This window comes from Echeneis naucrates, chromosome 12 (genome assembly GCF_900963305.1).
Source record: "Echeneis naucrates chromosome 12, fEcheNa1.1, whole genome shotgun sequence".
In the NCBI taxonomy this organism is placed as follows: Eukaryota; Metazoa; Chordata; class Actinopteri; order Carangiformes; family Echeneidae; genus Echeneis; species Echeneis naucrates.
In genome coordinates this window covers 13,546,384-13,567,449 of record NC_042522.1, presented here as the reverse complement: position 1 = coordinate 13,567,449, position 21,066 = coordinate 13,546,384, and the positions used below count along the sequence as shown (strand labels likewise).

At 40.0% G+C, this 21,066-nt stretch overlaps 1 protein-coding gene across 1 annotated transcript; it reads left to right on the top strand.

Moving 5' to 3' along the window:
• Window positions 1-19,918: 19,918 nt before the first annotated feature.
• On the top strand, window positions 19,919-20,854 carry LOC115051777 (myosin light chain 4). The gene has a single exon (XM_029515420.1). The coding sequence runs from the start codon at window positions 19,992-19,994 to the stop codon at window positions 20,598-20,600; it is 609 nt and encodes a 202-aa protein (XP_029371280.1). The 5' UTR covers window positions 19,919-19,991; the 3' UTR covers window positions 20,601-20,854.
• The last annotated feature ends 212 nt before the right edge of the window (window positions 20,855-21,066 follow it).

Below are 21,066 nucleotides of genomic sequence, written 5' to 3'. Positions count from 1 at the left end.
TCAAAACATTGGCTTAATCAGACCACTTGTCACACAGAATGAAAGCTCCTTTAGATAAAATGAACATGTCAGCATTAGATAAAGGGACAGCTTCCTGTCCGTGTGCAGGGACAGTGAATGACAGGCAGCGCCCGACTGGGAACAGCAAAGAGCTCAGGAGTCTGGTGTTGATAGTTTGCTTGAGTGATTTCCTTTTACATGCGTACGTTTCAATGGCTTCATGATGAAACAAATCAAAAAGAATAGGACAAAATAGTGCATGGTCCTCTTGAAGTCACTTTTGGCCAAACTCTAAGCTCTATAAACAGAAATGACGCTTACTGAGTGAGTGATGAAGTCACACTCTTTGTGGGTTGAAATGAGCCGAGTGAAAAGAGTTGCATCGCTGTTTGGTTGGCTGGCTGGCTGGCTGAATATTGAATGTTCCTCATTGGCTGTTGCGCTTTCAGAATGAATTGTTTCTATTTCATCGTGAGGGAGATGCTTCCAGGCGGCATTGATAATGGAGTAAATTTACCATAGATCGCAGCACAGTGAAGTATGTCCAGTGATTTAGTCAGATGACAAAATGGTTGTAAAGTCGGGATCCCAGCAGCGCAAAGCACCGTGGGAATGGCTTCGAGTGACTGATTAAGATCTTGTCTAAACGGGCTGCATCACTGCGACCATTTCTTATTCGTTTTGTTAAAAAGAGGATTGAACATTCAGGAGAGCAAACAGCTAAAGGGTTGAAACCCGCCCACACTCGGCAGCATCTAGCCTGCAACATGGTCCAGGCATGTACAAGGTTTTCACCAGGTCTTGTTATTTCGCCTACTGTCAGATTGATGAGATGGGCTACAAAAAAGTCTTATGTGCTTACCTCCCAGTTGCATCAGTTCCAGCCGGTCCTGTACACACCAGGTAAGGAGTTTATCTTTCAGAGCACGAGTCATAGACTCCCGGTTGGCACAGGTCTTGATTTTGAAGATGTACTCTTCACTGTTTGGCTCTATGCCTATCATTGGATATTTGATATTTTTGAAATACACATATTTCACACATATTTAAGATTAAACCGAAATTCTACTTCAACTAATTTCTGAGTCTTATGGATTCCAAGATTTCTGAAAATTAAAGATAGATTAAGATGTGTTTTATAATTAGATTTATCCAGACTTCCTTTGTTCAATATAGACCAGGGTGGTAGAGGCCTGATGTGGTATTTAAAATGGCTTAGAAGCCACATTCATTTGGGAGAAATCAAACTTTGGCAAAAGTAAAGCACACACACCAGCTCTTGGAACAACAGTAAACAACTGTGAAAGCAAGGCAGCAGGATCTAACTGGATCTGGACAGAAAATAAACGAACCCGATGAAAATTGACCTGGTATGTCGGACAGTCTGTGAGTTTGAGGTACTTTACGGCTGGAGGTTTTCAGGGTCTGGTGGCTCCCGGAGCAAGAAGCTAGAGTGAGTCTGCCTTTCATGAGAGGCTCCTCTCATCCTCTTTAAAAGCAATGCTCTCCCGCCATGATGTACTCACAGCCTGGTAATGGAACGAAGCGTTCAGAGCAGCTTCTCTTGAGAGGAATCTCCTTTTGGATGTTCAGAGTCACAAATTTGAAGATGCAGCGGTCTAAATATCATGCTAAGAAGAGATGCTGTTCCTTTTATTCAATCCACAGTTCAGAGCTCATAAATGGCTTAGATTGAAATGCTTTCAGGGTGCAATGTGTAATTTCACATGTCGCAATCCAGTTGACATGATGTGGAAAATGTATTCTGTTTATGAATAATGTTGATATAAAGCAGCTCTCGTACATAGTTGTTTGACAACATATGTCAGTGAGAGACACTCTGAGACTTCAGATGATGTGCATATTTTTCGACCTCAGATGGTGTTCAGGTGATGCTCAGTTGAGTAGTTGCTTCATGAATCACAGATGTCAGATGTTTATCTGTGCTCTGCCCTTGTGTCATAATAAATTATTTTCTAATTTTACAAACATAATGCTTTACTGGTTGCAGAACGAGCAGGACAAATTAATTCACTATCAATTCAATCACAAAACCTCGAAAAATGTTGATTAATTAAATCCTCATACCAAAATCATTTATCCAATAGATTTATTAGATTTGCGCATAAATAATTAGATTAAGTCCATCAGCCGTGATATATTGGGTTCAAATGATTTCGAAGAAAGAACAAAAAACAATCTTGCCCTGTTTTATGAAAAGTAGAAATGTGTTGATGTCCGATGTTTTATTGCCACAGCTACACGCTACGGCTGTGCATCAGAAGGGATTTAACGACTCTCACAACCTGGTACAAAGTCACCGTTGTTACTCGTGGACAGATAGCTGGATAGACAAATCATAGTCAGTCTTCACAACAAAGGCGCAAGTGGAATACACAAGTGGCTTGCTGTTGGATTGCGCCTTTACTTATTGGACTTCTTTCACAAAGCTATTCAGCAAATCACTAAAATATCACACAGTGGAAGATGCAGCCTATATATTTTTCTGCTTCCTTATTGATTTTCTGGTCTTGGCTTTAATGCATTTCAGGCTTGATTAGTGGTTGCTCTGCTTAGAAAAATTGTCATTTAGACTGTAATTAAGACTACACATTTGTGAACAAGGTAGAATGTGAGGATGTTATGTACCACTTCAGAATACGTCAAATTGTTAACTGGTGTATGAAAATAACCTCAATCGGTCACGCCTGTAATACATCATTGTTTCATGATTTTATGAGACGTTACCTCACTCCCGGATATGAGTATGTTTTTGTCATGGTTAGAAAATGAAAGTTTAATTTTTATTTAGTAGAGCTGGAATATAGGGTGGCAAATTTCCCACCCACCACTCCAGCCACAAGATTTTGCCTTATTATGTTGTTAGACTGCTGGCAGTTATCCTTTTTCTTTTTCTTTTTTTTTTTTTTTTTTAAATGCATGAAGAACATTTTTGCATTCTTAGCAATTACAGGAGATGTGCCTCTTGTCAAATGAAAATAGATGTGGTGGCTCTGAAAATACTATACCATATAATCTTAAAGGGAGAGGATAATCAATTCATTTGTACCGGTTGCTTGGAAACTGAGGTTACGCTTGGAAGTTTCTTGGACATTTTCATAGGTTATATATTTATTTACAATGATGTCCCTGAGCAGTGCACAAGCTAAGCTTCTGCACCACTTAAATCTTTCTAGCTTTGTGCAGACATCAACACAAAGCAATTCAGTATTAGTATCTCCCTACAGAGAATCGGGAGCTGCGAGAGGAACAGCCACGTGAGCTGCATAGCAGGCTCGTATTTTACCTTCAGGCACTGGCTGCCAACATCTCGACCACAGAATTACAAATGACAGTGCACTTCCTAGAATCATGGCCATCAGTTGCTGCACACCAAAGATGGCGGATCTAAGACATTCCAGAGTACTTAGTTGTGGAAAGCATGAGTTCAAATGGTAAATAAATAATATATCCGTAGTATCGGAATGATCAGATGCTCATTCTTACATCCTAAATGATAAAACTGTGTTCTTTGCAGCTCACGTAAGCAGGTGACGCTCAAGGCCCCTATAAAACTCAGCCAGTGGTCATCAATTCAAGTGCATGTGAATGTGCCTGCGGCCAAATGCAGATTACAAGGAAGGAATAATTCAAATCTACGAGGACTGCAAGGTTTAACGACTTCTCCAGCTATTTTCCAACGGTGATCCTTTTCTATTATGACCAAAAGAATTCAGCACTATGCTATATTTTATACATCAAAGTGTGTTTACAGGTCTCAGGGAGTACAAATACATGAATGGTTAGAACGTTGCATAAAATCTTTTGTCGCTCCAGAGGGAGCTGCATTAAGGCTCATGAATTGATTGCCTCATAACTTGGGGTGATGTCAGTTAGGGTTGAAGTTTTGAAAGTTTGAAGATGAAAAGGATCTGGACCTGGGCAGTTGCGGTGTGTGCCGGCACAATGGGAGGTGAATTTTTGAGGCAGCACAGTGGCATACAAGTAAATGCACTGGGATGCTATTTCCCCCAGGGCAGCACAAATTAATGCGGTGATGCGTGTGACTGGGTTCGAAATATTTCAACTCGGGCAGATATTTTCAGATTTCCTTCTGAAGTGGACCTACCAAACCCAGCTGTCTTCTTCATCCCTGCTCAGGGCTAGTGGCTTCGGGCAACTTTTGCAGCCACTATTATAAAATGCATCTGCATCTGTTACCAACCTGCATTGTGTGAAATGCATGAGAGAGCTTTTGTCAAAGAAAAAGAATAAACGATATATTTGCTTCTTTGGCATCAATTTTGACCATTTCACAGGCACAGATCTTCAATCTGCATGCGAAGCGACAAAGTGACAATGTAAAGAAATTCTTGAAAGTGATTAATTTCCTTCCATTATAAAACTCTTGGTTAATACTTACATTTGAGTTGGCATCCAATGACAAAATGTATTCTTTATCAAAAATATATTTACAGTCCAGTCCTGGAGGTAGATCGGCAACAAACTGCTTTAGCAGTTTTGCTCAGTTCAAACAGCGAGAAGGGAAATAAAAAGTGAAATGTCGAGTGTCAGTGAAAAAAAACTGCAGACAGGTGCCAACAGCTGAGACGTGTCGCCGTGCAGCAAAAAGCAGAGGTGAGCGTGCCTTTACAATGACGACTGTAAGGTTCAGGCAGTGTCTGTGCATTTCACAAAAACCTTTACGGAATTGTTTGTCCTGTCACAAAGCTTTTTTTGTGGGGCGGTTTGTTTCACAGAGCATTGTTTTCATTTGTTATGAAGTTAGTCACTTGACATCCAAAAGGAGAAAATGCAAACATAAAGAAAGATTTCATGTGTTAGAACACTCTTGCAGACTTACAGCTGTTCTATGTTACAAAGCTATTGCAGGGAAGTAGCATATGTAGAGAACAAATGGGGTGTAAAACTGCATGTGCATCATCATCTGCTCACAGTATCACTACATTATGAAAACAGGAACAGGAAAATTGCCACATGTGCACATCTTACGTGCACAGATAGTCACACAACATTTGAACTGAATGTTCCTCTTGATGACAAAAGAAATGTCCTTTGTAAGAGCGCACGGCAGGTTTTGTCAAAGTATAAAGCAAATAGATGAACTAAACTTGAGAAAGAGCATGAAGGGAATAAATTAAGACATTTTCCCTTTTCCCATTTTTATCTCCATTGTAAAATTCCCTGCCCTTCATTTATTTGACGTCCTTGATAAGTGGTGATTGGTCTCTGTATTCTGCAAAATGCAAACTTTAAATATTATATTATAGGTTAAATATAATAATGACGTTTGTCACTTTGGACTGTGTACATGTCATTCAGAGTTGTGGGCCTACGAGACATGACGTCTTTATCAGTATCTCAAAGCTAAATTTGAATAAGCCATTCCATCTTTTAAAACATGAAAAACTAATTGAGGAAAATTCATGCCAGCAGAAATATTCTTTGGTGGCAGCGCGTGTAGAGGTTGCGAAACCTCTAATTCAAGCCCAATCATTATGAGAAAACACCAGAGGCAGCAGTGAGTCATAGGAAAAATATGTTCTGGGGAAGTGTTCTGTAATGTTCATTTATATTTACGGGAGTGTTTTTTTTTTTTTTTTTTAAGTTTTTGTTTTTAAAACTGTAGAAAGTACAAAAGAACATGGCCATACCAGCTGCGATACCACATCAGTCATCTTTGAAGGGATGTTTTACAGCCTGTATTTCCTTGTTTTTGTAAAGCTTGACAGCTTTCTTATTGTAACATGCAAGAAAAAATAAAAAAATAAAAAAACTGTCACTCAACCAATATCTCCTCTCAGTAAACTATCATAAATTGATTATGTGTTCATCCTGTTTGTAATTATCACATCCACCTGTGAATTACAGTGGAAAGTCCTATGAAAACTGAGAATAAGAGAAAGACTGGTCTGTATAATGCAATTCACTTCAATAGCTGCACGAACAGCTGTCTCCAAAATGATCATACAGTTCAATCAGCCCCTTTCTAAAACAGATTCAATACAAAAATGGACATTATGAGCATCATGAAAGTGGAATTTAATGTTGGACTGTTCAGTGAGACTACACAATAGCTTGGTCTACTTCATGGCCTCTCCACTAAAATAGAAAATGCAGAAAGAACTTGTAGAGGACTGGTAAATGTAATTGCTTATAAACGCATTTCAGTATGTACCTGGAATGCCTCCTCTTATTTTCCACATTGGACAGAAGAAATCATTGCTATGTGCACAACAGAAAAACATGTATTCATATGTGGAAAAGGGAGCTCCTGTTTCATGGATCGGCACAATAACCCTGCTGCTGTCTCTGTTGGGGCTTTTGTGATAGGCAGCTGATTCTTGGGTTGTATATTGCTTCTAAGAGGGTAGTCGTGTCGGAGCATCAACCACATCAGCTGGAAAATAAACAAAATATATTTGTCGTGTATGAATTAAGTGGCACTGTGCAGAGCGTGTTCACAATGGAGAGTAAGCTTTTTGTCATGCCCATGGACACGTTTCAATCACTCTATCAACAGTCCTCTCAAAATGTGTCCTTGTGTGTGTGTGTGTGTGTGTGTGTGTGCTTCTCTCTGTGTGTGTCATGCCTGCTAACTTTATAATGTCTGTGTTGAAGGGTCTACTAGCTTTTAAAAAAAAAAAAATAAAAGAAAACCCAGCACACTCCTCGTTCAGGGCAAATATATTTGAATCTGATATGAAGGCCTGTTACAGTAGTTGTTCTGCCAAGCCGTTTCTTCCAGGCATATTATTAAAAATATTTACTGTGGATGCTCGGCCCTGCTGCTGATTTGTGGAAATGAATGAGATAAATCCACTCTAAATGCTGTCAACACTACTGTGCAGAGGAGGTATTTCACAACACTAACCATGTGGGTCACAAAGCCCATGTTTGCCTCTGAGGGAATGCTGGGTGTGTGCACTGTTATCTATCCATAAAACTGGGAGTGGTAGAGGGAAGGCGAGGGGTGGGTGGGTGTTTGTGTGTTTTGCAGCAGAGCACAGCATGGCCATATTCTCTTAATGGTGCTGACTGTTACTGTGGGAGTCTGCGGCAGAATCTTAAAATTATCATCGCTGTTGACAGTACCACAGGAGCTGGCACCACCAGTTTTATAGCCTGTTTTCTCTGGAGATACTAAAGTTTTTATCCCCAGGGGTCATAAAGTCGCTTCATAGATCTGTGGTTCCCAAATCAAATACTAGGGAGTGTCTTCACCGCATACTGCATTATCTGACACAGGAGGTGTGGAGTCCAGACCTGGCCAAAGATCGGGCAGCTCCCCTGTAGGGACACATCTGTTCACATTTTCCTGATTTTTCTCTCAAGAATTTATTTAATTACAGGCTGTCTTCAGGTCAGCGTGAGAACGAGATTGCGTACAACCTATAGTTTCCCTGCTGGGCTTCCTGTCAATCTTGATGGCTATTGCTACAAATTTGACAGCGCAAGGCCACAGCCAAGTTCTGCCACACATAGCTGGACAAGACTGTTCATGAAACATCTCCCGAAGACAACATAGCACTTGCATTTATTTTGAGCTATATATAGGGCAAGGAAACTCTCAAGAATAATTCTTCTGTTGTATCAAGTATTGTATACAATGGCGGAGAGGGAAGAGGAGAGAAACCATATTATCATTTAATGAAGCTTTTATTAAAGTATTGAAATGGATTGTTATGGCTCATATTGTCAAAGCAAGTGTTCGAGTAGGAAAACAGTGGCCAGAGTGTTATTGTACCTACCCAGCCTTAGTAGGAAAGAAAGGTGAGGCCCTGTGAGACTTCTTAGCAAATCACAGAGCAGCTCTGTAGCACATCGTATAGAAAAGCATATGAAAGGGCCTTACGTAAGCAGACATATGTCCATAATTACCAACATAGACACCCCCGCTCCCCACACCAACTCTCTCTCAACATGTAGCTACAGGCACTTTCAGTTATTGCTATGTTAAACAGAATCGTTTGAAGAAATGAACCAGAAAGGACTTTAATTGCTTGGGTGAAACGTATGAATGTTAGTGTTTTCGTCATAATTAAGATCAACGATTTCATATTAATTTGAACAAAATAGGCCTCAAGGAATACACACACACACACACACACACGTCTACATGACTTCAGAAAACATTACTTTAGTTACATTTATTTCCCAAAGACTTTCTCCAACCTAACCATAACAGTTACTTACCTTACCTGAACCATAGTTGAAATGTTCCTTCAATTAGCATCCAATTCAATATCAGCTAACAATATCTTGTAAATCATTAGAAGATGGACCTGCTGTTTGTTCCCATAACGATGATGAGTCTTTATTTGACTCTCTTGTATTGTGCAAACACATCTGGGTCCGCACAGCCTGCCCACACACACACACACACACACACACACACACACACACACACACACACAGAATGTTCACACATCCTATGCATATACTGTGAAAACCAGATCAGGTTTCCAATTGGTGTCTTTGGCAGGTTTGTTTTTTATTGTTGTTGTTTTTTTTCAAGGTGTAGCATTCAGTTAGTGCTTTCTCATATCCCCGCCATAAAAGTGTCAAGTAACACATGATTAACAATGGAGCTGAGAGACTAAGGGAGAATGTGTGAATGTGTAAGTAGTCTTGTCAAACCAGCTCGGAGTTTATATAAGGGTCATCCAAATGTAATTTTCCTCCACAGCACAGCTGTTTATAATCTTTCCTTGGATCTCACTTTGCATCAGATGATACATAATTTTGTATGAGTTTGGCATTTATAATGACGGGTCATTACTCCACACTTTGTGGTGCTCGTAGTTAAGTTGGACTGTGTGCATTTAGTGAAAAGTGCTGTGGAAAAAACAAAAGCTCTGATAATCCCCACTGTGGTGATAGAAAGTAAAGTAATTAGAAGTGATGGTGGAGTTCTTTTAAGTTCAGTTGAAGCTAAAAGGGGAGTGGAAGACTCACTCAGAAATAAGTCTGATAAAGTTGCACTCTGTGTGTAGGAAGTGTAAATGGTCACAGCCGCTTGCTCATACGGTCAGTAAGGTGATAATGTACTGATGCTGTATATCCAGCCAGTGAATCAGTAGTACGTGACAATGAATATCCAAGTTTAAGTTTTTTTTTTTTTTTTTTGGTGGGAGAGTCACTGTAATACCTACCTTTTTGAGTCTGAAAGTTTTCTTCCTCACTTGGCAAGTTGCTTCATTTCCCATACTGTCGCTCCTCCACAAGCAGGTTGTTTATTGCACCTCGCAGCATATGGTGCAAACCATTCTTCTCTCACCTCTCACTCTGCAGGGTTTCTCCGCCAAGCCTTTTCTCTACTTGCTGATTACGGTCACAGTTTTCAAGGTATCTGAGAGGGCATATAGCATGTTCATATAAAGCATTGTGATGATGGCAACTCAGCAGAGCAAAGAAAGGCTAATGAACTGAAGTAAAAATGTTTTTATTCAGTGGAACAGTTCTGCCAATTTTACCTTTTGTGAAAGAACAGCTTTGCTCTTTCTTCTACATAATCACAATACACAATCATGTCAGGTATTAGTTTGTATCCAGTCATGCTACCTTGGAGTGGTGTAATCTCCCAGCAGGCCTCTATTCCTCATCAGCGTCTCTGCCTTTATTTATGCACTCATTACATTTTGATGCAGTGGGCCCAGCTGTTACTCGTGCATACCATTTAGTTCAATAAAAATCTCATACTTAAAGCGATTGATATAGCGTGAGCACCTGCCAAAAATGAAAGGCCCTGTCAGCGGCGTACACAGTTGTTTATCCGATTTGTTTTGTTTTGCCTCCCCATTTTATCTGATGTGTATATCTTTGTGCTGCTAAATGTGATTTGTACACGTGCTGGAATATGGGAGAACTGCGAGTGTCTTTCTCATATAGAAGTCATGCGCGAAGGCAACATAAGCTGATTTTTAAATGGGCATCCAGAGGCAGTTTGTCTAACCTGTGCCACATCCAAAATCCTTTCAATGAATTAAATGCGAACAGTCGTTAGCGAACAACTGACACCGCCAGTTTTAATCCACTCTGTGGTATTTTGTTGCAACATGTGGGCATCTACATCACGTAGTTACAGCAAAAGTTTTATTTGAAAACCATTTAACATCACAAACAAAACAACAAGAGCAGCAAAAACTATTAAATAACCACTTCTTTGTTTTGGTCTCAGTTATTATTCTCCCAGTGCTCACTGAAGTATGCTGTTCAGTAATTGTCAATGTGAAAATGCCTGTGATATCTAAAAACTAAAATTATATCCACGAGTGTTGACCTAAAACTAAGGATAACTCACTCACTGCCTGTTTACTGTGTAGAAGATGGAGCTGGCAAGCTAACTTTCCTGTCGTGGTTGACAAAAAACAGATCGGCCTATATGTGTCCCGCTGTAACCATGTCCAGAGGCTCGATGGTTGGGTGGACTTAACACATTAGCCCATAACCTTATCAGCCTGTAGTGCTAATTAGCTGTTGATAACACAATGAATGCTAACACACTGACTCCAGGCCTTACACTTGGGTCATCCAAAATATATCTGAAATTCACTGTACTTGCAGCTATGAAAATTATCATCTTAGTGTCCAATTCCAGTGTGTGTGTTTTGTTTTTTGTTTTTTTGCTCCTGCTTTCTGTCAATGTGTACGTGGATTCTGTGGCATTCATTTTGCCAGACAATCTAAGGCTTAGTGTAGGCAGCACTTGTGTAGCTGATAATGTGACTTAGTCATTGTTTATCCTTTTTCATTGTGAAGAGGAGAGCCAATCTCAAAATGTATCTGAGAGAGATACTTCCACAGTGACAGCACTCCTCCAGAGTTCATTATCCTGAGTGTGCACAGAATGCACACCCATATTTTCCATTTTCAAATACTTACAAAGCTTTCTTGTAAAGCCACTTAGAAAATAAATTCTATGTATGGCTTGTATAGCTTGGGGGGGGGGGGGATAACTGCATGGGCCTGGGGTACTAAAGGAAGAGGAGAGATGGACACGTCTCGGCCCCAGGGTTTATTGATCTTTGTATGGACGACAATTGAATGCAGGGTGTCATGTTTTGCAGAGTAACTGGGAGGAGTTCAAATTACGTCCAATGACTATGTAGCGGCAATACTGGGATGGAGGACACGAATTAGATGCAGGAACACATTCCTTTTTAATGATTGAGCTTTTGGCCTGATGTGACGCTGAAAAATTAACCTACCATCCAAATTTGATGCTCCATTCTAACAGAAGACATTGCAATTCTTTGGCACAGATGAAGCAATTAATTTAAGTCTTAGATAATTAAAGTGTTTTATCTTTGTGGCATTTATAATGCCCATCTCCTTCTTAGTAAAGGGCAGGGGGGGCTGATTTCCCATTAAATTTACAGCTCGTAATGCTGCTGAATGCTTGAAGATAGATTAGTTATGAGAGATTGAAGACTCAACTGAAATTTATATTATCAGGCACAAGAAAAAATAATAAAAAAAAAAATCTCCCTGAATTTCCTGAGTAAATCTTGATTTAGCAAATTATTTGCACATTTTATTTGATGAAGGTGGATAATCAGTTGGTAAAGTTGACTACGTCATTAGGCTCGTGGTGATGAATGTAAGATGTGCCGGTTAGAAGAAGGGGGGGTCACGTTATTGGTACATTGTTATCATGTAAGGAAATATATAAGAATATATACAAAAAGTATACTGCTGATACCTGAACTGTGACTCATTCGACCTTGACTCAGACGACCTGAAATGGAGCACCAACTTTTCTGGTGTGAAAATATTGCTTGTAAGTTGAACGATGTTGGACACTTGGCTTCAGAATAACTGGAGTCACACAACGACACAAAGCCATAGAGACACAAAATGACCCGGTTTGTCAGTTTAGACAAGTCAACAAGTTCAGGGGGAATACAGATCAGCTGTACAACATACTCTGCTGAGAACTGTAGCTCACACGATAAAAAGCTGTCTAACATAGAGTCTGTCAGAGTTTTATACCCAGGCACCCCATCTCATACACACATACTGTACATTCAAACAAGTAATCTCACATTTCACAATTTTCTAGTCATAAATGTTTGTTTGGATCCTGGATTCTCTCCCAGTCTCTGCCTGTGTTCCTTCGGAGCTCTCCCATTTCCTCCCACGCTTACAAGACATGCATGTTGGATGATATGGGCATTGGTAATTGCACACATGAGTGCAGTGAAATGCAGAGTTTGTGTGTCCGTCTCCTATCTCCTAGCACTTTTAATAGAACGGCAACATTTTCAAAATGCAACTTGTTGGCCAGAACATGCTGGGTTATGATCGCTCCCCCACAACGGTGAGCAGGACAAGCAGTTTACAGATCAGGAGCTGAAATTAAAACAGAATAGAATGTGGATGAATATAAATGGGATTTGAATGAATAAAGCATGCCTTTGTTTCAAGACTACAGATAAGAAAAATTGTAAATTGTTAAATACCTCTTTCCACACGCCACATTATATATTGAATGTCTGACTACAAAGAAGCCTCTTTTTTGTTTTCTCACATATTGTTGAGCCCATTCCTCAGTCTTAATTGGCAGTTTGAAACATTTACTGTAGGATCCAATTTGGAGGGTTTCTATATCGTGCTGCAAAAAAGGATTATCTCATTGCAATAGCTAATTAAGAAGCATAAGAAGGCAGAAGTTTCACTCCACTTATCTGCTCAGTGGCATCAACCACAGTCTGGGTCAATATTTGTGAAGCTATGAGAGCACAGATATCCTCCATCCTGCTTTGTGGTCACATCCACAGCTCAACAGAGTCAGCTGCCTTGATGGACGAAACCACGGATTTGTCAAATACCAGCGTGTGTACATGATTGCTTCCTCTGTTGCCCAGCAACTGACCTTGTTTCATTGTGTATGCGTCACCACACGTGGTGGTTTGAGAAGAACAAGCGCTTCCCACAGTGACCACCAATGGAGAGTGCAAGCTTTGACTTTCCATGTCTTTCAGCTGACAGAGAGCTGATTAAAGTTTGTGAAATTAACTTTGTGCTTCCTTTTTATTTATTGTCTTTTCCAAAATCCAATTTGGGTTGTTCTATTCTCTCGAAACCAATTTCATATTTCCAAAACATACCTCTGACCGCACGCAATGTTCATAGCTCATAGCTAATGATATTGTTTTATATCATCATATCTGAATGGTGAAAGAAGGAAAACTAACCCCATGCCATCATGTTTGTTAAAAAAAAAAAAGATTAAATTTGATAATATTAAAAATAATTATAACATCAAGGATCCCTAACACAAAATGAACAATGTTTTACTACATCAAACATACTAAATTGTTGAAATTAAGCTCTAACAACTTCATTATTTTTGAATTAGTTTATTTTACGCTGGTGGATTTCAGTCCTCATGAGAAACATTTGCCCATTACAGCCCATAACAGCATCCTCTCATCAAAAGGATGTCTCTAGGTGTTTGTTAAAGAGTGTTAAGCTCTGGATTTTTGGAGCATGGAGTCTGGCTCTGGGGGAACTGCTTAAGGTTCACTGACCTCCTCAACTCTAATGGCACAAGAAATACGTAGAAACAATGAAAGGTGATATCAGCATTTACCAACGTGGTTCTTTCCTTTCACTGACTAGACCTCACTTGTTTTCATATCTTCATGGTGTTGTATTAAATTAGATAAACAATGAACTGACTCTATCGAGTTCCCATTCACATTTAGCTGAGCTCATTATGTTGAGACAGAGAGAACAACCATTACCTTCGGTGTCCACATGTAACAAAGCAAAACTGCAAAAGCACCAGATTATCTTTGATTGAAAACATTAAATAAAACTGCAAAATATTCAGCATATGATATTGCATATGAAATAATATTGTGCTGTTACCAAACCAGGACTAAGCAGAAAACGTAAAGTGGCATCAAGCCAAATCTGTCACAGACAGGTTTTCTCAACATTGACCCGTCACACTCAAACAACCGCAGCACATCTGTAGCGTGAAACACTGGCTGCACAAATTTGGATATAATGGCCACAGGAGCCATATTAAGTATGGTACCCCATGCCAGTGTTACACCACCTGTCATTAAGGCTTTGTGGATAAAGACGGTTTACTTTTTGGAAAGGAGTAAACAGACAATGAAGAAGATCTCAACAAACTGTAAACTTAATGGCCCACATTTCTGTGTTAGATAGCAATAGCACACCAAAGACATGTTTGGTCCACTTTTGCCAGGATTAAGGGTCTGAATTAAACATACAGACATTCCAGCTGAGAAAAGCGCACGGTAAGCTTCGAGGAAAACATCTCCTAAGCCTGGGTGCTGCTGGGATAAACAGGTACAAGCCATTCAGAGACACGCTCCAAACACGGCATCAGAGGCACATCAAAAATAGACCAGTCCAGCTGAACAGGAGAGGATTCTGCCACCAAGCCAAGTGCTCTGTGGAGAATAAGGGAGAGAGAGGGGGGCGGTATGAATAGCTTGGAAACTTCCCTAATCTCTCCGTCACAATTCCAAAGCAAGCTTGTGAGAGGGAGACATAGTGCTCATTCCTGCTGTGGCGGATGTTCCCTGTGAATCCCCTGGCTCTGGAAGACACGGGTACCTCCACAGCAGGGGGGGGGTTGGTACAAAGAGTTATATTTAAATTTGATTTGATTCATATAAAACAAAAAAAAAAGTATTAGAAATGACTGAGAAATATGTATTTTTATTATACAACTCGGTCACTTCTTGACCTGCGAACTACTTTTCACTTCTTTTGTAAATGCTACGGGCAACATAAATAATGTTTTTGGTGATGAATTAAAACAAGGCGTTTTCCGTTGTCAGGTACTTTTGTAGATCAGTCCAATTGGGAAATAAGCCCCTGAAAATAATTCTGCCTGATTTTTGAACTGAGCTGATATCTGATGGGCTTCATCCAGGCAACAAGATATTCTGTCTCAATCAAAAATGAAAATCCGACCTTGGTGCATGAAATGGTCTCCCCTTTGATTCAAGGTTCATTGGATTAAATCTGTGCTATTGTAACTATGAGTGCTGACATTCAATGCTTGGCTTCACTGATGATGCACCCCTTTTTTTTTTTTTTTCTTTTTTTTTTTTAAATTGACAAAGGTTGCCTCTATATATAACTGTGTGAATGAACGACAGAAAGTAGCATTCCTCGGAGAACTTTTCCGCAGCGTGAGCTCAGTCTGTTATTCATGTGTCCTCAGAGCATTTGTAAATTCCATTTACTTTAAAGGATAACCTCAACTTTATATTCCTACTTCTTCGTTTTCTAATGTAAATATTTCGCATTTCTCAGCCAAAAAGTAATTTAAACCAAATGCGACGCACGCGGTCACTACTATTTTAAATGTAATATAATATAAAGCAGAGTGCTGGATATCACTAATTGACTCCACTCCTTTCACAAACAGCACCTCTTTATCATGTTGTAAACTTATTGTGTTTTGATTAATTTCAAATTGCTTGCCTTGCTTCAGTAGAGTGTGAAATGCACTTTCCCTTTTGTAGTTTTTCAATTTCTACCATTGTGAGCAGAGAGAAAGAGAACGGGGCGGGCAAAGAGAATGAACACATCGATGTCTGGTGTAATTAAGAAACTGAAGTATTTGAATAGGCATTGCCTTCACCAACTATAATTCATCAAACATGGTCTTAATTAAATTGTTTACACAGATGTCTGCAAGCTGGATCCTGCAACAGTCATTCCATTATATACAATATTATTTCTGGACTCACAAGAAAAGTTTTGTGTGGTTGTTTACCACACCATAAAATAGAGAAATTAATTCCTCTTTGAGATTAGCCAATTCAAACAAGGGCTGCATCGCGTTGAATGTCACTAGAAAAAAAGGCTTCTGTCCTCTGGAGTGGCAGCTGTAGAAAGGAGAAACATTATTGTTTATGCATTAAATATCTCGCTGTCAACACATACTTCTTGTGGCGCAACTGTTAGGTGTTCACAGTCCTTGTCAGTAATCACTTTTCAACAGTTTGTTTTCAGTGGTTCAAATTATTTTTAAATTTTCATTCATATAATCACCGTTTTGAATGTTATTGATGTAGCTCTCGTGACGGAAAATCCCCAAGTTTAGTATTCTGTTCATGATATGATATGACTTTAAAAATTCAACATGCAACACAGCCAGCGCTCCAGAGGAAAGAGAGGGCTCAGGGTTGCTTCCCTTTTTAGCCAGTTAACAAAACACTGAATCGTTATAGTCTGAGTCACACCCAGCCAAGGCTGCAGGAGGAATGTAACCGCTGTCTCAATCACTCTCTTTTATTAGCCTGGACCAGACCAGTGGTCTGCCTGCCCCCATTCCCAGTGTTATCTCGGGGATTAAGGGCTCGCTGTCTTTGACCACCCTCTCTTCGCCTGGTCACACAGATATAAACAAACACTCTGCAGACCTCCACAAAACACACAGGCATGCCAGCGCACACTCGCCCACACATGTTTAGAGGAAAGGAGTTACCCAGTGGAGTTAGAATGGAATGAGTGATTTTCAATGGGGATTTGAGGGAGATGTAGTTGTGTTTTTTTGTTTTTTTTTTTTTTCCCCTGCTCTAAAACTCTCAGAATAGCCTTTGTGAGCTGAAGTGCAGACAACGTTGTTGAAGAGAGTGGAGGAAAAACAACATCCTTGTGAACGTTATCTTTGAAAATATATATATTTTAAGCATTTGAGATTTGAACTGCGACGCACAATGGAAGGGCAAACATTGGAGACCTTATCTCAAAATGATGAAAAGATGGGAGAGTTATAAGAAAAGGCTGTAGGTGGCCATTGATTAGTGATGCACTTCTGCGGCAATGGAGCGCAACCTAAATTAAAATATAGCTTGTATATACAGGTTCATCACATTAAGAAATCTTTTTTTTATTTTACAAATAGCTATTTGACTTATCGTATTATAATGCATGACTGATTACTGGAACCATTAAAATAATAGCAAATCACATTCCACTCATGAGTAGCCACTATGAATAATGAGCACAGAACAAGTTTCCTCCTTTCCTTTTCTTTTTTTTTTTTAAACAGCTGAGTACTGTAAAATAATAAGAATTTCATCTAACTCTGTATTGATCGATGGAGATTGCTGCAGCCTTAAATTATCCTTTTTTTTCCCCCCACAAACAGGATGACATTTTTGAGACAGAACAGTGAATATGTGCATGAACACAGTAGTATTGTGCATACAATGTCATATCCTCTATCAACATGCCCCTCTATGAATGATTATAATGCCAACCTAGATTCTTATCGCTATCCTCTTTCTTTGCGATTGCGTTGTCAACTTTTAGACATACTCATGAGTCTCTGTTATAACTATGCTGACAGCATCATCAATATGAATTGAAAGAACACAATTTGGTTTGTGCCTGTCTGGCCACTTGCATTTTATTACGCTCATAGCTCTGTGCAGTGTCACACGTGGATTTTACTCATTCATCTTAGTACCACAACACAGGAGGTAGCCTCCTCATCTTTTTCGGTCTTGACTGGTAGGGTAGCAGACTTTCACGCTTTCACCAGGTTCTTTTCTAACCACATTGGTTGTTTACCAGCTCCGACAGCATGGCGTTGTTTCCACGTTCTGAGTTAGTATGAGACATTTTGTCAAAATGTGCTCCTCTTTCAGTCTCTCTCACTCTGCCGGCTTCCACCCTGTTTGGTTTTGCTTTACGTCACTTGTCTTTAGCCTTTACTTCTTAAAATGTCTCTTATTTGCGTAAAATTAGCTTATTTTCTGTTATGTTGTGTATGTGACACAATATTGTATATGAAATTGGGAACGGTAGTGCATCGCAGTTTTATGGGGGAGATGGATGGATTTTTGGAGATATAACAGCTCTGATCATTGGCATGAATGAAATTAACACAATCTTGACTCAAGCAGTAATGGACTTGTTCAGTCATCACACTTGAAGTGCTGATTGCCTCGTTAGTGGGAGTCTTAAATTTAACAATAAATTTGGGGGGGGGGGGTGATGTTGCAAGAGCCAAGGCGCTACCTCCTCCGTCCACTGAAACTGCTCTAAGGCATAAAACAGATCTTGCGATGGCTGTCCTGTTTCTTTGGCTGACCTTCAGTTCCTCACATCGGTCCATCTGACTTTGGATTCAATTTTACTCAACTTTAAAGATGCCAAAGAAAGACTAAGATATATGGATTAACCTTTGGTGAATAGAATGACAGGAATCATTACCAGTGAGTGACCGATCTAAGTGAGGAGGATAGTGAATGGGACAAAACATTCGAAAGCATTTCATTATGTCTCTTTTTTTTTTTTTTTTTTTTTTTGCACCAACATCCTCAAGGTGAGGTTACCTGTAATCTTCCATATAGTGTGTTTCAGGGTGGATATTCAATTTGGCCTCTCTTGCTGGTCGTAGTCTTCGTTTCTGTCAGGTGCAATTGTGTACCATCCCACATGCACACTGCACACTAAAAGACGACAAATTAGCTGTCAGTTTTACTAGCCATGTGACCTCAAAAGCAAAGAGAAGGCAGATAATGATCTTAGGCTAAGGACAAGTATAAAGGCACACACACATCTGCACACAAACTGTTCTGTCCAAGGACTTGAGTCCTACATAATGGATCAAGGGGGACTGGCATGGGGATATAGAAAGGTAAATGTGATTATCGCATGACAAGCTTTAGCCGTCTTGAACTGAGTTGATAAACTGTGATGCATTCATAAAATTAAAGTTGCTATGATTAAAAGTGCGAAACAGGCCTGAGCATCGTATATACCTGCTCTCCCATAAATGAAATGAATGTTTTGTAGGTTAATTTGTCATTCACCAAAGGGAATTACAGCGCAGGCATCTACATAAAGCCAAGTGACATATTATGTATTTATAAACTTGACACATAATGGAATTGAATTGCTTTCTTTCACCTTGTAACCCTGCATAATATACTCTACTTGGAGTTACAGGCAATGGAAAACAAAGACAACAGACACATCAGGTCCACACAGGATGTTGCCAGCGTTTTTGGCATAAGACAGCATAATCATGAATTTGAATTGCAGTGAATTATTAAAATGGGGTAGTACCATATTATTTTACTCTAATTTTAACATATATACACGCAAATATTGACTTAAGGCTTGTGCTGGGAATGAAATGCAATTTCAGTCAACTTTAATCAAAAGTCTGTGTAAGCCAGGCTCCTCAATAAAATGGAAAGCTCCTCAGTGACATGAAGGAAAAGGTAAAGTTATCTTTGTATCTTTGAAATGTGAAATTTCCCAAATCCCTGAGTGAATCACTGAGTATACTGATATACTGGTGTGGGGAGACATTCTGTCTCTTAAAAACTATAAAGAGATAGCTTGAATTTTCAGGCCAATTTAATGCATTTCCCTCTAGTCCTATCATCTTACTGTCTCAAAAGCGAGTGCCCTCCTCTTATTTTAAAACAATCCATAATAACAAGTCCCAAAGTGTGTTTAGTCCTCTTGAGACCTCTGACATAACGAGTTAACCATTTGTGAGTCAGGTACAGCAGTGCTCTGGAAAAGAAAAAGCATTGTTCTAGAAACCAGTGATGCTCCCACCTTCAGCAGTTAGGGGGGGAAAGCTATTTTGGGAGCTCTCCCTCATGAGCTGTGGCTCTGATCCCTTTGTCCATCGGAGAGACAGAACATTTTCAGCCTAATGCAACTGGACTCTCGCTAATGACAGCAAATAGTCCTGTCGGCTAGATGACAGCAGCTGAGAACAATACTTAATGTTGACATCACTTGCAATGGGGATCTATTTCAGTTTTCTTCCTTTTATAGTGCGCCGTTGGAAATTGCTATCTGGTTCCCTTGACAAAACCCATATAAAAGCTTTGGAAGAGGAGGCGGCCCTGTGTGCCCGGGAATCCCTTTCGATCCTGTCCTACTCTTGCTTGTTTCTCAGCAGGTATAAGCTCACCTCTGAATCCTTTAACATCATGGCACCAAAGAAGATTGAACCGAAGAAACCTGAGCCCAAAAAGCCAGAACCTAAGAAAGATGCCGCCCCGGCTGCTAAGCCAGCTCCACCTCCGGAGCCAAAGGCTCTTCCTCCCAAGGAGCCTGAGTTTGACCCCAAAAGTGTCACTCTTGAGTTCACCGCTGACCAGATTGAGGAGTTCAAGGAAGCCTTCACCCTCTTCGACCGTACACCCACTGGAGAAATGAAGATCACCTACGCCCAATGTGGGGATGTGATGCGAGCTCTGGGTCAGAACCCGACCAACGCAGATGTGTTGAAAGTGCTCGGGAAACCACGGCCGGAGGACATGAGCAGTAAAATGGTGGACTTCGAGACCTTCTTGCCAATGCTCCAACACATCTCCCGTGCAAAAGATCAAGGCAACTTTGAGGATTTCGTGGAGGGGCTCAGGGTTTTTGATAAGGAAGGCAATGGCACCATCATGGGAGCGGAGCTGCGCCACGTGCTGGCGACACTGGGGGAGAGGATGACAGAAGATGAGGTGGACAGGCTGATGGCTGGACAGGAGGATGCCAATGGGTGCATCAACTATGCTTCCTTTGTAAAGCATATTCTCTCTGGGTGAACGGGACATTTCACTACAAAGACTTAACTTTACCTCTGTTTTCATCACATTTCTGGATCCCTGTTAGATTTTTATCCGTTTAAAGGTGAGCATGTCACTTATTCTGTGGCATTATCAGAATGCTCTATAAAGAAATGTTGACCGCAAGACTTTGTGGTTAGTTCTTCTTAATAAACACACTGAAATACAATGCAATGCCCATGAGATAATATGGACAGCCATGTGGATGAATCCATTAATAAAGGATATATGACTACAAATTGCCTCACAAATGTCATTTCAGCATACCCAAGATTTAAAATTGAAGAGAAAATTATAAACTCATGCAGAATCAATTAACTTTTCACAGCAATTGTGTGAATTTGATCAGGACAGAGTACTGTTGGGATGGAAAAAGTGAAAACGGCAAAAAACAAAAATAGGATTTGGCTCCGTCTAAAATTAGAACAGATTTCACTCTATTCTT

Excerpts from the sequence above, each read along its gene's own strand:
- LOC115051777 (XM_029515420.1), top strand. The coding sequence starts at position 19,992 with ATGGCACCAAAGAAGATTGAACCGAAGAAACCTGAGCCCAAAAAGCCA.